Raw genomic sequence first — 12,982 nt, forward strand, 5'->3', positions numbered from 1 at the left:
ATCTCCCCAGCCCCCATTATTATTATTATTTTTTTTAGACAATCTTTTTCATTTTATTAAAATTCAAGCAGCACAAAGTAAAACATTTCTAAATGAATAATTCTGTAGCAGTAAGTTCATGTATAGTATAGTATAAAAATCACCTCTATGTGGTTCAGAAAATTTTCATCAGCCCAAAATCCAATCTTGACACAGTTATACTCTGTTTCCTCTCTAACCCCAAGTCCTGGAACCACCTGTCACTCTTCTGTGCCAGTCGATCTACCTCATCCTATTTTTTTTTTTTAAGAAAAAAAACCCCAAAAAGCTGGTGATGAGCCTGAATAGACAGAGTCTTTGGTGACACACCTTGTCTGGGGAGGTGGGTGCTGAGTGCTCTCTCATTGGGGCAGGGTAGCAGAACCCTTGCTCGCCAATGATAGGGGTCAGATGCTCACCCCACTCGCTGAGGGCACACTGCCTTCTCCATCAGAGGCCAGCAGCTCAGGCTCCAGAGAGACGCTGGCAGCCACAGGGTGACCAAGCCACCTGAAGACAGCAGGGGACAACACTAGCAGCAGCAGGCACTCAGCTGCAGTCCCTTCAGATGTCACTGCCTACAGGAAGCTTTCCTTCACTCTCACAACCAGGGAAAAGGAGAGAAAAGTAAAATGGGCAACCACAAGAGAGTAAAGACAGGGACCCTAGTAACTTCGGGCAACCTCTCCTTTCTCCCTGCGTGCTGGCCAGACTCCGCTCCCTCCTTCTACTTCCTGAGGAATGGTAGGTCCCAGTCCCAGCTCTTGGCCTCCTTACAGCCTCTGACTAGGAAGAACAGCCGTGATCACTTGGAGAATCTCAGCTCAGCTTTAGAAGTCATTCTTAGGTGGGAGAAGGGTTTGAGTCAAAGAAAGCACAACTCACTAAACTAGGGCTGGGTAGAAGAGGTAGAGGAGTGAGAGCAAAGGAGAGCGCTACCCATTGGCCCTCTGCAGCCATAGAGGGGACCAGTCTGACATCTTCCTGAGGGTAAAGCAGGCCAGGGAAGCCGTGGACCTGGCAGCATTACTGTCCCTGCTCAGAGGGGCAGCCAGGCAGCACCAGATCTGGCCACAGAGGCTCAGCAGCCACAGGGCTCTTCCTCTAGCTCCAAAGGAAAACAGGGTCCTCAGAGGTACACAGGGCAGGTGCAAATGCATCCCCAGTCTGGATGCAGCATTTCCACACCATCTACCTCAATGGGGAAGACGGGTTCTCCTCCTCACACTCAGTACCCTTGTCCTTGCCCTCTTGAAACCTTCATTTGCTGCCCTGTAAAATGGGGCCAAGTGTCACTCCTATTCTGGAATGTTAATGAGGATGGACTATAGATTATGTGGGCATGCTCTGCCATGCCCATGGCTGGTGCAGAGCAAGGTCAGCCTTCTATCTTCACCCCCAAAACTCTAGGATGCCGGAGGACTGAGCTAATAACACTAAAAAGCCACTGGCTTGGTCAAGCATGGACCAACTTAATGATTAAACCCAACTTGCAGTTTGCATGTGGTCTCTTCTCCAGCCAGAACTTTGACTGAAACCCAGAGGCACACAGGAGGAGAGAGAGAGCGCTGGTGAGAGAATTCCACCTGGCACCCCTCATCCTGGAATGTTGCCCCCTAACCTGTTTACACTTTTATTTTCCCTTTGCAAGTCCCAGTGAGGACTAATGGAGTGGATAGCAAAGAACCGTATGGAAACAGGCAGGCTTCTAAATTCTAGCTTCACCACTCCCCTCTTGAGCTGGGGTGAGTGTGTTAACCTCTCTGTGACTCAGCCTCCTCATCTGTAAAATGGGGAGCAGCACCCTACTTTGCAGAGTTGAATTGTGACTGGAAAGAGAACAGGTGAAGCACACAGGAGGAGCTAGGCAGACACAAGTTTTCAGGGCACTCATCGGAATAAGCTGTATACTTTGCAAGAGCTGCCAAGGGCTTCCCTGTTATCCATCACAAAGGGACTTCCCTCCCCTCGGCATTTCCTTATTGCACACTAGCACAGCATGTGCACAGTGGGACACCCAGTAAATGTTATCTTAATCATGGGCTGGGAGGATACTACATGTCAGGGGAGGAATGCAGGACTTTGGAACTATATAAACTTGGATTTTAATTCTGGCTCTGTCAACTGGATGAGGTGTGTGGGCTGTGACAAGTCTACCTCTCTGGACCTTGGTTTCTCATTCATAAAGCGGGGGAAGACAATCCTTACCTTGCAGGGCTGTTGGGAGAATTAAAATCATTTATTCAGTATCTATTTACTGAAACTTTACTGGGTATCAGCCCCTGCTCTGCTGTACGTACAGCAGTGGACAAAATGGACAAGAATCTATGAGAAGCCAGAGAAGCAGGAGCTAAGCAAGCAGACAACACGGCACACGATGGCAGGCGCTAGGGGAAAACAGAAGCAGAATAAAGGGGGTGAGAAGGATGGTAGCAGGGCAGTGGGCAGGCACTGCCCTGGAACAGAGACCCAAAGGAGGCCAAGGAGAAGCCGTATGGAGGCCCAAGGGAAGAATGCTCCAGGCAGAGGGACCAGCAAGTGCAGGAGCCCTGAGAAGACTTGTGGTTGGCACACACAGGAAGCCACATATGCAGGAAGGCTGGCATGGAATCCAGGTGCTCAGCAAATGCCAGCTCTCTATTTCAAGTCCCACAGAACGAACCCCACGCATGTGTCCTTTTCCCAAGAACGAATGCACAAGGATTCTTCAGGGCAAGGCTGAGCCAAGTGTTCTTTCAGTTGAAAATCCCAGGCACTATGTGAGTTCTAGCACCAGCTTTTGAGCTCCTGCCAGACACCAGGCTCTGGGATGGGCAACCAGGGACACAAGAAGATGAAGACATGGGCTCTGTCCTCAATGAACCCCAAGGGGAGTCCTGGAGATGCTGAAGCACTGGGGTCAGATGAACAAGCAGAGGGATCCGGGTAGCAGAGGAAAGGATGGGACTATGAATGATCAGGGAAGGCTTCCTGGAAAAGGGGACCTTCGAACTGGATTTGGAGAAATGAACAAACTAACAAGGGACATTCCAGGTGCTATAAGGGACATCGCCTGCTGAGCACAGAGGTGTGGAAAACAGGGTGGCATGGATAGGAAGCTCACGGTGCGTAGATAAAAAAACCATGAACAGTTTCTGGCACCCACTACCGGATGTGACTCAGGAATTCCCATCTTGTCTCCTACCTCAAATCAACGCAAGCCTCAAGCTCCAGGGGAGGAGCGACATCTCCCCCTCTCAGACAGTCTTACTCCCAGGACCTGGGGCACCAGTCCATAGAGAGAGGGCCAGGTGCGACAGACACTGCAGAATTCTCAGCTCTCCATGGCCTACCCACAGTGTGTGGGTAGTCTTTTAGTCTCTCCAAGCTGGCCCACAGGTGGCAGAAGTGCTTTTTTAAAGGAATAGCACAAGCATTTCTTAATTAAGAAGCTGAATAAAGGGGCCCAGGTGGAGGTGCCTCTACCTCGGGTCTTGTGTGTCTGGGACATCTCTTGCCATCTCCACTAGCCTCCTGATGCCCTCCTGGTGGGTTGGTGGGGTCCCTGCACCCAGGCAATAGCCACTGCATAGGAAGTACAGGCCAGCCCCCAGTAAGCAGGGCTGAGTTCCAGTCCTGCTCCTGCCTCTGCCTGGCCCCGACTCTACCTGTCAGAATTAGAAAGCTGCAGAGTAGTTGCCCTGAAGTTGCCCAGAGGCTTATTTGGCAGAAGGAGCTGGCTCCTCTTCCATAAGCCAGCCCTGGGACTCCAGGTTCAGCACCATTCACTGCAGTCCCCTCCAGGGGAAGAAATAAGTATTTTTTGACAACAGTGTGTAATGCCTGAAAGGAAAGGGTATGAGGGAGTATTAATGCAGAGATGGGGTTACTATTCCCTCTGTTAAGGCTTCACACTGAATTTGGCCCATAACTGACTTTACATCTCCCCTGAGCTGCAATTTTATACTACACATACACACACGTGCGCGCACGCACACACACACGCACACACATGCACACACATGTGCATACACGTGTGCACGCACACACACACAGGCATGCACGCGCCTAATTCATTTGGTCTAAGGATGCTACCAGGACCGCACACACACACAGACCAGCCCATCTGGATCCTACCACTGTGTGACCTTGGCTGAGTCATTTGCTTTTCTCTGAGCTTCAATTTCTTTACTACAGGTTAAATGTTCTGTGTCTGCCTCTTGGCGAGGCTTCTTTGCATATCGCACATGCTGGTGCTCTGTGCTGCATGCAAAGTACTAGGCACAGAGCCTCCCTGGGAGCTGTCAGTTCCTGCAATTACCAGGTATTTTCCTGTAAGGCCTCCTCCGGCTCCCCACTCTCATCCCAATCCCCTCTTCTGGATCCCCTGACTCTGGTCCCTGAAATATAGGATGGTCTTCGCTAGGCAGGGGTTGATGCTCTCTGCAGCTCCAACTCCGAGGGGGCTAACAAGACCCTGGTTGAGCGGACACCAGAGGGGGGCGCCGCAGGGGTTCGCGGGGGATCTCCGCCAAGGCAAGGAAGCCTGTGCCGCAGACTCAGGCAGGCTGCACACCGGGGGACCCTGTGAACACCTCCCCCACGGTTGGCAGCTGCAGCCTCCGCACCACCAGCGGTCTCTGACCGTCGTCGGAAGCCGGGCGAGCCTGGCTCCGGTCACCCCCGGGTTGCCCTAGGCTAGCTCATCAGCACCCTCGGGCTGGAACAAAGGCGAGGGGGCGCGCGGCATCGCCCAGCGGCCCTTTCGTGCATCTGCCCAAAGCCAAGAGAACGAGGACGAGGGTCCCCAAGGTAACCAGGACGCCGTGCCAGCCCTCCCGGAGCGCACAGCCCAGCTGTGGGGAGGGCGCGCGGAGCTGGGCAACCGGAGGCACCAGCGACTCCAGCCCGGGGCGCGTTGGGGGATCCAAGGGGCGTGGGTGGCTCCCCGAGAGTCACCCTGCGAGTCCCAGGAGGAGAGAAGCTCGGCGGCCGCCTTCCAGGCAGGGTTCTCCGGCGTACCTGGCAAGGTCCTGTGCACCGTGTTGCCCATCTTCGCTTCGTTGCGAGGTCGGCGACGCGCTCGCAGCACCGGGAGGCTAATTCCGCGGCGAGTCGGGGACCCGGGTCGGGGCCAGGGCTGGGCTCCCGGGCATTGCTGCTGCACGGGCGAGCCGGCGGGCGGCAGCTGGGCGGGCGCCGGGAGGGAGGCGGCGGCGGCGGCTGCCGGAGGAGGTGGAGCCATTGTCCCGGGCCTGCCGGCTCCGCCCCCGCCTCCACCGCCGCCAACCGTGCAGGGGCGGGGCCGCAGTGGCCGCCGCATCTTTTGAAAGTTTGCACCCGGTGACGGGAGAGCTTCGGCCTGCTCTCCCGCCCTCCAGCTCCCGCGCAAGGGCCTGGAAGGCGCTCTGCAGCTGGGTACCTTCGGTGCCAAGCTCGTCAGCCTGCTGGCCTTTTACTCAGGCCCACACCTCGAGAAGCTTACTGTGTGTCAAGGCCTCTTCCAGGCGACAGAAGTGAGGTGGGGCGGGGACATGAACACAAGCAGGTCACAGGGACAGTGTAGGGGTTGAAGACAGTCCAGCTAGGGTGCCCTGGATGTGGGGACTTTTCTACTCTCTAGGTTCCATGCGGCCGAGTCCAAGACTGCAGGGTACCCATAATCAGTGTTTCATTTAAAAGCTTATGCAGCACAGGCTGTGTGCCAGGCACTGAGCTGAGCCCTGTAGGTACAGACGTGGTCTTCACTGTCATGGTACTACAGGCAGCCGAGTTAGATAGAAATATAGGCAGTCAGACAGGGCTAGGTCCTCGAAGGAGATAACACAGAAGACAAGATACCTTACAACTGAGGGAGGCATGGATGTTCCAGACCTAAAGACTACAGATCAAACAAATGCGACCTCCGAAAGATTGGCATCCAAGATTGATCATCACATGAGGGAGCCAGAAGAATCATTAATCCGACTACTACTGGATGGCTACCTGATAAAGTCCTGTTCTACATTCATGCCCACTTGCTATGTGATTCGCTTTCTCATTTGGTCCTGGGCTTAATCAATTTTACCTGAGCAATGGTGCTTGTAATCCCATTGGTTGACCATAGTTTTGTCCCACCCCACATCCACCTAAGCGAGTTCCCATGTTTTCCACCTTAGATTCATACAGTTTTACACTATAAAAGTCCTTGGAAGAGACAGCTTCCTGGCGGACAACCCGCTCAGGCCCCCCTCCTATCCCTGTCTCGGACAGGAGCTTTCTTTCCCCTAATAAATATAGTCTGCTCATAACCTCCATTTGTTCCTAAAATTCATTCTTCAGTTTTAGAAAAAATGAGCTCATCCAAGTCAGGTTGGCAAATCATTTTTCCCTGTATCATTTGGAGGTTCCCTATATCATTTGGAGGTCACCCACCCGAGATTGGTTTTTCTCCCTATATCAATGGAAAGGGCATGCTAGTAGAGACAGAATGGCACACAACTAAAATGATACAACACAGTGAACAAACCTGGGAAACAAAAAAACTCAAGTTGTTTGTTTTTTTGAAACAGTGTCTCTCTGTGTAGTTCAGGCTGGCCTTGTGTTCACTATGTAGCCCAGGGAGGGCTTGAACTCATGGTGATCCTCCTGCTGAGCCCAGCCCCTCGAATGCTGGGATTACAAGCACTGGCCACCATGTCCAGGCTTTAAGAAAGAATCTTAGGTCCAGGGATGTAGACACCTGATGGAAAGGAAGGAAGCCATGGGAAGAGGCAGGGGTGCTCCTGGCAGAAGGGTAAGAGGCATTTCTCATTCATACATTCATGCACGCATGTGTTCATACATTCACCCCCGGGGTCTTTTCTAAGGACCTGTCCTGTGTGGATGCCCCACATACTCCTTGAGCTCCATTTCATAAACTGAAATGCTGAGGTCTAAGAGGTCCAAGGACTTGCTCAAGAGACCCCGATTCCAGACTGTTTCTTTCTCACTGAAGTTGCCATGCTTTTGTATCCCCTAGGCCCTTATGAGATATGTTATTATGTCCACTTCACAGATAGGGAGATTGAGGCTCAGAGTGGAGGAGAGGTGCCTGAGTTCTCCCAGCTGGGAAGGGGCGGAGCCATCCCGGAGCTGTGCGCACACAGAGGGAGCCTCCAGGAGCCAGGAGCAGGCCTCCTGCCCTGGTTTCCCTGGTGCCCTCTGCTACAGCGTGCGTCTGCTGGCACAGGGCTTACATCCTTCAAGGTCAGTTCAGGCATCCACCGCCAGGAAATCACCCCAGCATGGTCACATGTCTGTGGGTCTGCAGGAGGTGCTTGGTATTTGAGTTGCTGATTTCTTGCATTACAAGTTCCCTCTCAGAGACTTCATTTTTAAACTCCAAGTTCTGATTGGGAAAGGTCCATTAGCTGAGGCACCTGCAGTCCAGGTGAGTTGGGGGCACACACAGAGGTTGGTCTCATGGCAGAAGGAGGCTAGGGAATTTCATTAAGAGCACACAGGACTCTGACCTGAAGAGTGAGGCTGTTGCGCACAGGCCTCTTCAAGGTCACCTTCAGAATACCCAGTGAGGAGCCATGTTGTTCAGGCAACAACTGCTCTCCCGCCCCCACGAAGCCCTGGCTGTGCTGGTGAGAGGCAGCTGCATCCAGTGGAGACACCAGTCCGGTGAGGGCCTGATGCATTGATTTCAAGTGCTGTTTTGTAGGCCCTAGATCCCTATGACTGGGACATGTTCTCAGAAAAAAAGGCTCCTACCCTCCCATGATGGGGACATTAGCATCAAAGGCACACTGAGAAGAATTTGCATCAAAGAGTTTCCTGAAATGGACAAAAGCAGTCCTTCCATTTGTGTTTTATATAAAAAAGTTGCAAATATGGATGTCTAAGATAATAAATCTTACAAATGGATATCACCATTATTTTATCCCCACCTCATAAAGTTTATGTTATCCAACTTCACTGTGTGTTTTCTTGCCAGGAGGATGAGGGTGATGTCTACATTTTCTCTGATTGCCTTATATTTGAGCACATACAGTGGTGCTCACCCCTCTGCGGTCCTTCTGCACTTTGTCTTGTCCCTCACTTAAACCCTCAAGGCGGTTCCACTGTTCCCAGGCTGTACCCTTTCTGTGCTCTCCACGGTCACATGGAAAGCCCGGGGTACAGAATCACTCACCCATGAGCCCATTGCCCATGCAGGACTGATCCATCCACATTTGATTAAATGGCAGAGATACATTGCTCTGGCCTGGGAAAAGACAAGAAAGAAGGAAAGACAGACAGGAGAAAGAGAGGGAGAAAGGAAGGGAGCCTGGAGGGAAAGAGAGAGGGAGAAACATTTGTGAAGGAATGAGTCACAGTTGCTAAAGCCCTGCCTGGACCCTGGTTTGATCAAAGTGCCATAAAGAAAACAAATGAAACAGAAATAAGCTTTGGAGCAAAGGAGGGGCTTACTGCTCCAGCACACGATGATTAGATCATTCTAGAAGTTGCTTTGGCTCTGGGTACCACACTGAAGAAGAACAAAGCTGCTTCACAAAGGTGGGGCAAGTGACTTTGGGAGAGAGGAGGACCCTGTCACAGGAGGCATGGAGGCTGTGTCGTTCCCAAGAAGGGCTGCGGCAGCAGGGCTTCTGGTATGACCCATCTGGGAAGTTCACCTTCCAGGACCGTCATCTACTGAGTCCCCTCCACCCCCATGAGCTAAAGAGCAGCTTGTGGATGGGAGTTCATGCACCCTGAGCACCTTCAAGGCTGAGAGCAACGCAAGACACCCTGCCTGGTCAGTTGCATGGGTGTCAAGTTCGTCTCCTGGGACCTGAGTCCCTGGTGATCCCTCCATCAACCTAGTTCCCAAGCAGGACCAGTAGGAACACTTTAAAATTTTGTCTGCAGATTTTAGGGGGCCTGGGACCCAGGCTTGGGGGGCTGAGAGCAAGAAGAGAAGGGAATGACAGTGAGCCCTGTGTATCAGCTGCATGTGCGACTCTGTGACCATGGCTGCCATCGGAGTCTCCCTTCTTCAGGTGGTCCAGTCACTTCACACTGAAGGAGACAGCTTCTACTGTCCTCACCTCCAGGCAAAGACACCTCAGAGAGGTATAGTCGCTTGCCTCAGGCTCTTACACTGCTGAGAAAAGTCTGGATTTGAACCCAGGCCCATCTTTCATCAAGCCTCATTCTCTAAACTCAGTTTCCCAAAGTAAGAGAAGTCATAATGCAGGGGTGCCAGGATTTTGGGGTAGAGGAGGAATGGGGGGCTCTCAAAACCAGTCTTGGTAAACCCTGAGGGACTCATAGGGTCTGGGGAACAGGCCAGTGGTGGGGTGTATTTGGGCCTGGACACTAGCCTCCAGTCTCAGCTGCTCCTGGGATTAATAAACACACACACACACACACACACACACACACACACACACACACACACACACCATCTAGCAGTACAAAGACCGGGCCACCACCGGCCGTAGGCATAGCCCTCACATTCAGGCTGCAGGGGTGGCTAGGTGTGTGTACCTCTTGACTGTAGAGTCCATGGAAACCCCTCAAGTGGTGGGCAGTGAGAGGGCCTGGCAGGCTCCCTGGCAGTGCTCCTCTGGGCTGGGCCCTTGCAGGATTGCACAGTGAACTGGGGTGGGGATGCCACTTCAGAGATGGAGGAGACAGAACAGAATGATCCCAAACTCCCAGGTGTGGGCCCAGCCTCTGCCCTACACCTTAAGAACAAAGAATTCAGGCTAGAAACACAGAGCTTGGCTGTAAAATTGCTATGAGAAGACTCTGCTCTTTTGTAAACCTGCCTGTAAAAACTCTATTCCCAAACCCACTGGATCTTTATTTTCAAAGGCATCATTTTTTCAGTTGCTGGTTACAAAATGCCAGCAGGATGTGTTGGTACACTCCCATAATCCCAGCACTCAGGAGGCTGAGGCAAGAGGATAGCCAGGAGTCTGAGGCCAACCTGGGCTCCTCAGTGAGTTCAAGACCAGCCTGAACTACATAGAAAGACCTTGTCTCAAAAGAAAACAAAAACAAATCCCATCACATGGAAGCACTAGACTGCACCCTTTGAGTCCTTGTCAGTCTCACAGTGTCACAGTCATAGACACAGTTCCACTCTGTAGGAGAGGAGGCTGAAGCACAAAAAGGAAGGGAGCTGCCGAGTTCACACAGCCAGGAAGGCAGGGCCCGCTTCTCTTTTCACTGAGGAGGAATAGAGGCCTGAGTTTACCTGGCTCACTACCCACACTCATGCTGCCCTGCAAAATGAGCCAATCATTTTATTTGGGCTGAAATCTGACATCGATGTCTCTGGCAGCCAAGGCGAAAAGGGAAAGAATGCTTGTGTCATGGTTTTCTCTATCCTGCTTGTTTGCAGATACATGCTTAGTTCAGGTCGGAAGCCACTTCCAAAGGGAGCCCTCCTCAGGGTACGTGGACAGAGCAGACTGAATTTCTCCCTGACTGTCTAAAGACACATCATCATCCACAGCCAGATGGATGGTTCCCCTGGTGGCCCCCTGAAGAGACCAAGGGCTGGCATTTTCCTGAAGTCTCATAGAGGCATCTTTGCCAGAGGCTGGGGTCATGAGAGCTCTGAATTCAACCTTCTTCCAATGGGGTATGGAGGCTTGAAACATGCCATGGGCGTGGTGCAGAAGCCTAGGGCAGAGCTGCAGTGAAATCAGCCCCCGCCCCACAGACTCACATGCACAGTGTGACTGAATTACAAGACACAAGTAGCTAATGGTTGTTGAGTGCCAGGTGCTGCCTAAGCCCTTCAGGTGTGCGAGATCTCCCGAGAGCCGCAATACTATGTGCCCACATGGTCACACTGGCAGAAATTTGACTCGGTACTTTAGACTTTGTCTTACTTAATCCTCATGACAATGTATGGAGCAAGAAAAAAAGTTAAGAAAAGGTTAAAGCTGTTTCTCAGGCCCTTGTGTTGTCTTCTCCCTAGTTCTCACCTCCCCCTGCAGGGGAGGGGCTGTGACCATCTCCATTCCATGCATACTTTGGTTCCCAGGAGCCTGGGAAACATCTCCATTCTACACAGCATGCTGGGAGCCTCAGAGAGGTTAAAGTGACATATCCAAGGCCACACAGCCAAGCGGAGCAGGACCAGGGCTGGAACTCGGCCCACTGTGGCCCCAGAGTCCACGCCGTCTTCCCCTGGGCCTTTCTGGTGGTTGCAAATTTGAGTTTATTCATTGACCGTGGCCTGTTAAGATTCATTTCAGAGTCTAATATCCAGCCCTGGCCTAGCTTTGAGGTGGTGCATTGCTCCTTTCTAACTTCCTGAAAATGCCAAGAACCTGCCCTACAGGTGATAGACTTTAAAAAAAAACAACACTGAAATAGTGGGTTGTGGGGTGCTTAAGAACTGGGGCTCGAGTCCTAGCCGGGTGACCTTGATGAGTTATAGGTCCTTTCTGTGCCTCAGTTACTGCATCTGTAAAATGGAGCTAAAATTGGGTGAGCGCTTATGCCACGGGGGCTGATGCAAAGTGGATGGTCGCCTTGCTTCTGCATGCCCACAACTGATGCCACCCTTCTGCACAAAGAGGGCCCGGATGAGGTCAGGCAGGCTGGCTTTGACCCTCCTCCTCTCTGGGTGACCTTGGATGGATTATTTTGAGCCTCTGAGGCTACTCTGCCTTCTGTGCAATGGAGAGATCTAAAGCAGGGCCGAACCTGTGTCTGGGCTGCTCCCTGGCCGGGCACACCAAGCCCACTGCTTTGGCCCCCTCCCACTTCTGCATCCAAGCACCTGCGTTCCCCAGCCCTGCAGAACAGCTCACTGATGCTGTCTTTGTGCACTTACCTAAACTCTTTGAGCATCAGTTGCTTTGTCTATCAAGTGAGAATGCTCAAAATCCTGATTTCCTCAAAATAATGTAAACCTGGAATGTGATGGTGCCTAGAAAGTACTTGGCACACAGTAGATGTTGAATAAATCCATGGATGGATGGATGGGTGGATGGATGGATGGATGGATGGATGGGTGGAACCCAGGGCTTGGGGCTGGGCCTTGGGATAGACTGTCTGGGTTCATCATCTAGCTTCTGTGTGTGACCTTGAACATGTCGCTCAACTTCTCTGTGCTTCCCTTCTCTCGTGTGTAAAATGGGCCTCTAACAGCACAAGCCATATAGGATTGCCTTGAGTATCAGGTGAGATCACACATCAGCTGCTTATAGCAGCGCCAAGTATGTGGTAAGTGCTCAATAAAACAAAGTCACCATTAGTATTAATTATTGTTGTGTGCAGGGACAGTTGCTCTGGGTAAAGGCACATTTCTCCTAGAGGAAGAGAATTGAGTGGGGACACTGGTGGGCCCAGTAGGAAAACACTGTGGTATCCTCCCTTCTCAGACCTTCCACAGGGATTGGGATTCAAATCCCAGTTCTCTCTTGCTAAGTGACTTGGGAACGTGGCCTTACCTTTATGTCTCAGAGCAGCAGGACTCAGTGGGAGGCCAGGCTCCTGGGCAATAAGGGTGCTCACGGTAAGAGGGTCATTTGGGCCATGAGGAACATTAAGTGTACTATTCCTCTGCTGCCCCCGCTGTTGTCAGCCCCTTCTAAACCTGCTTGCCCTGCTACCCTTGGTCCTTTACTCAGGTGACATCCCAGGGAGGCTCTTTGAAACTCCAGGCTATGCTTACTGCTGGACTGCTAGCCCCTCTGTGCCACAGCTGGTGTCAGGGCCTGGGGACTGAGCATGAGCAGCCACCTTCTGACCACTAGCAAGGACAGCCCACCATGCCAAGTAGGTTCAGTCTGTGAGTTGGAAGGAATCAGTCAACCAGGGATGGGAAGGAAGGGCTGGTCCTGGAGCAACTGGCACTGAGTGACCAGGAGGCAGACACTGTCCTCCCACAGCCCCAGAGCTCATGCCCTCAGGTTGTCTGGGGAGATGCAGTGATTTCAGGTTCACAGAGCATTTTCCTTTCATGGCTTCTTCCTTCCTTCCTTCCTTCCTTCCTTCCTTCCTT

The 12,982-nt window shown here is 52.1% G+C and overlaps 1 protein-coding gene and 1 pseudogene across 1 annotated transcript in view; both read right to left on the reverse strand.

Annotated features, from left to right (window-relative positions):
* Window positions 1-5,187, reverse strand: part of Neurl1b (neuralized E3 ubiquitin protein ligase 1B) — a 38,867-nt gene extending 33,680 nt beyond the window's left edge. The window contains exon 1 of the mRNA XM_004644841.2: window positions 5,020-5,187. Coding sequence (XP_004644898.1) covers window positions 5,020-5,050 — 31 coding nt within the window. The 5' untranslated portion in view covers window positions 5,051-5,187. The remainder of the gene's footprint in view (window positions 1-5,019) is intronic.
* Window positions 5,097-12,982, reverse strand: part of LOC101590821 — a 115,577-nt pseudogene continuing 107,691 nt past the window's right edge.

This window comes from Octodon degus, unplaced genomic scaffold, assembly GCF_000260255.1.
Source record: "Octodon degus isolate 3935 unplaced genomic scaffold, OctDeg1.0 scaffold00212, whole genome shotgun sequence".
Classification (NCBI taxonomy): domain Eukaryota; kingdom Metazoa; phylum Chordata; class Mammalia; order Rodentia; family Octodontidae; genus Octodon; species Octodon degus.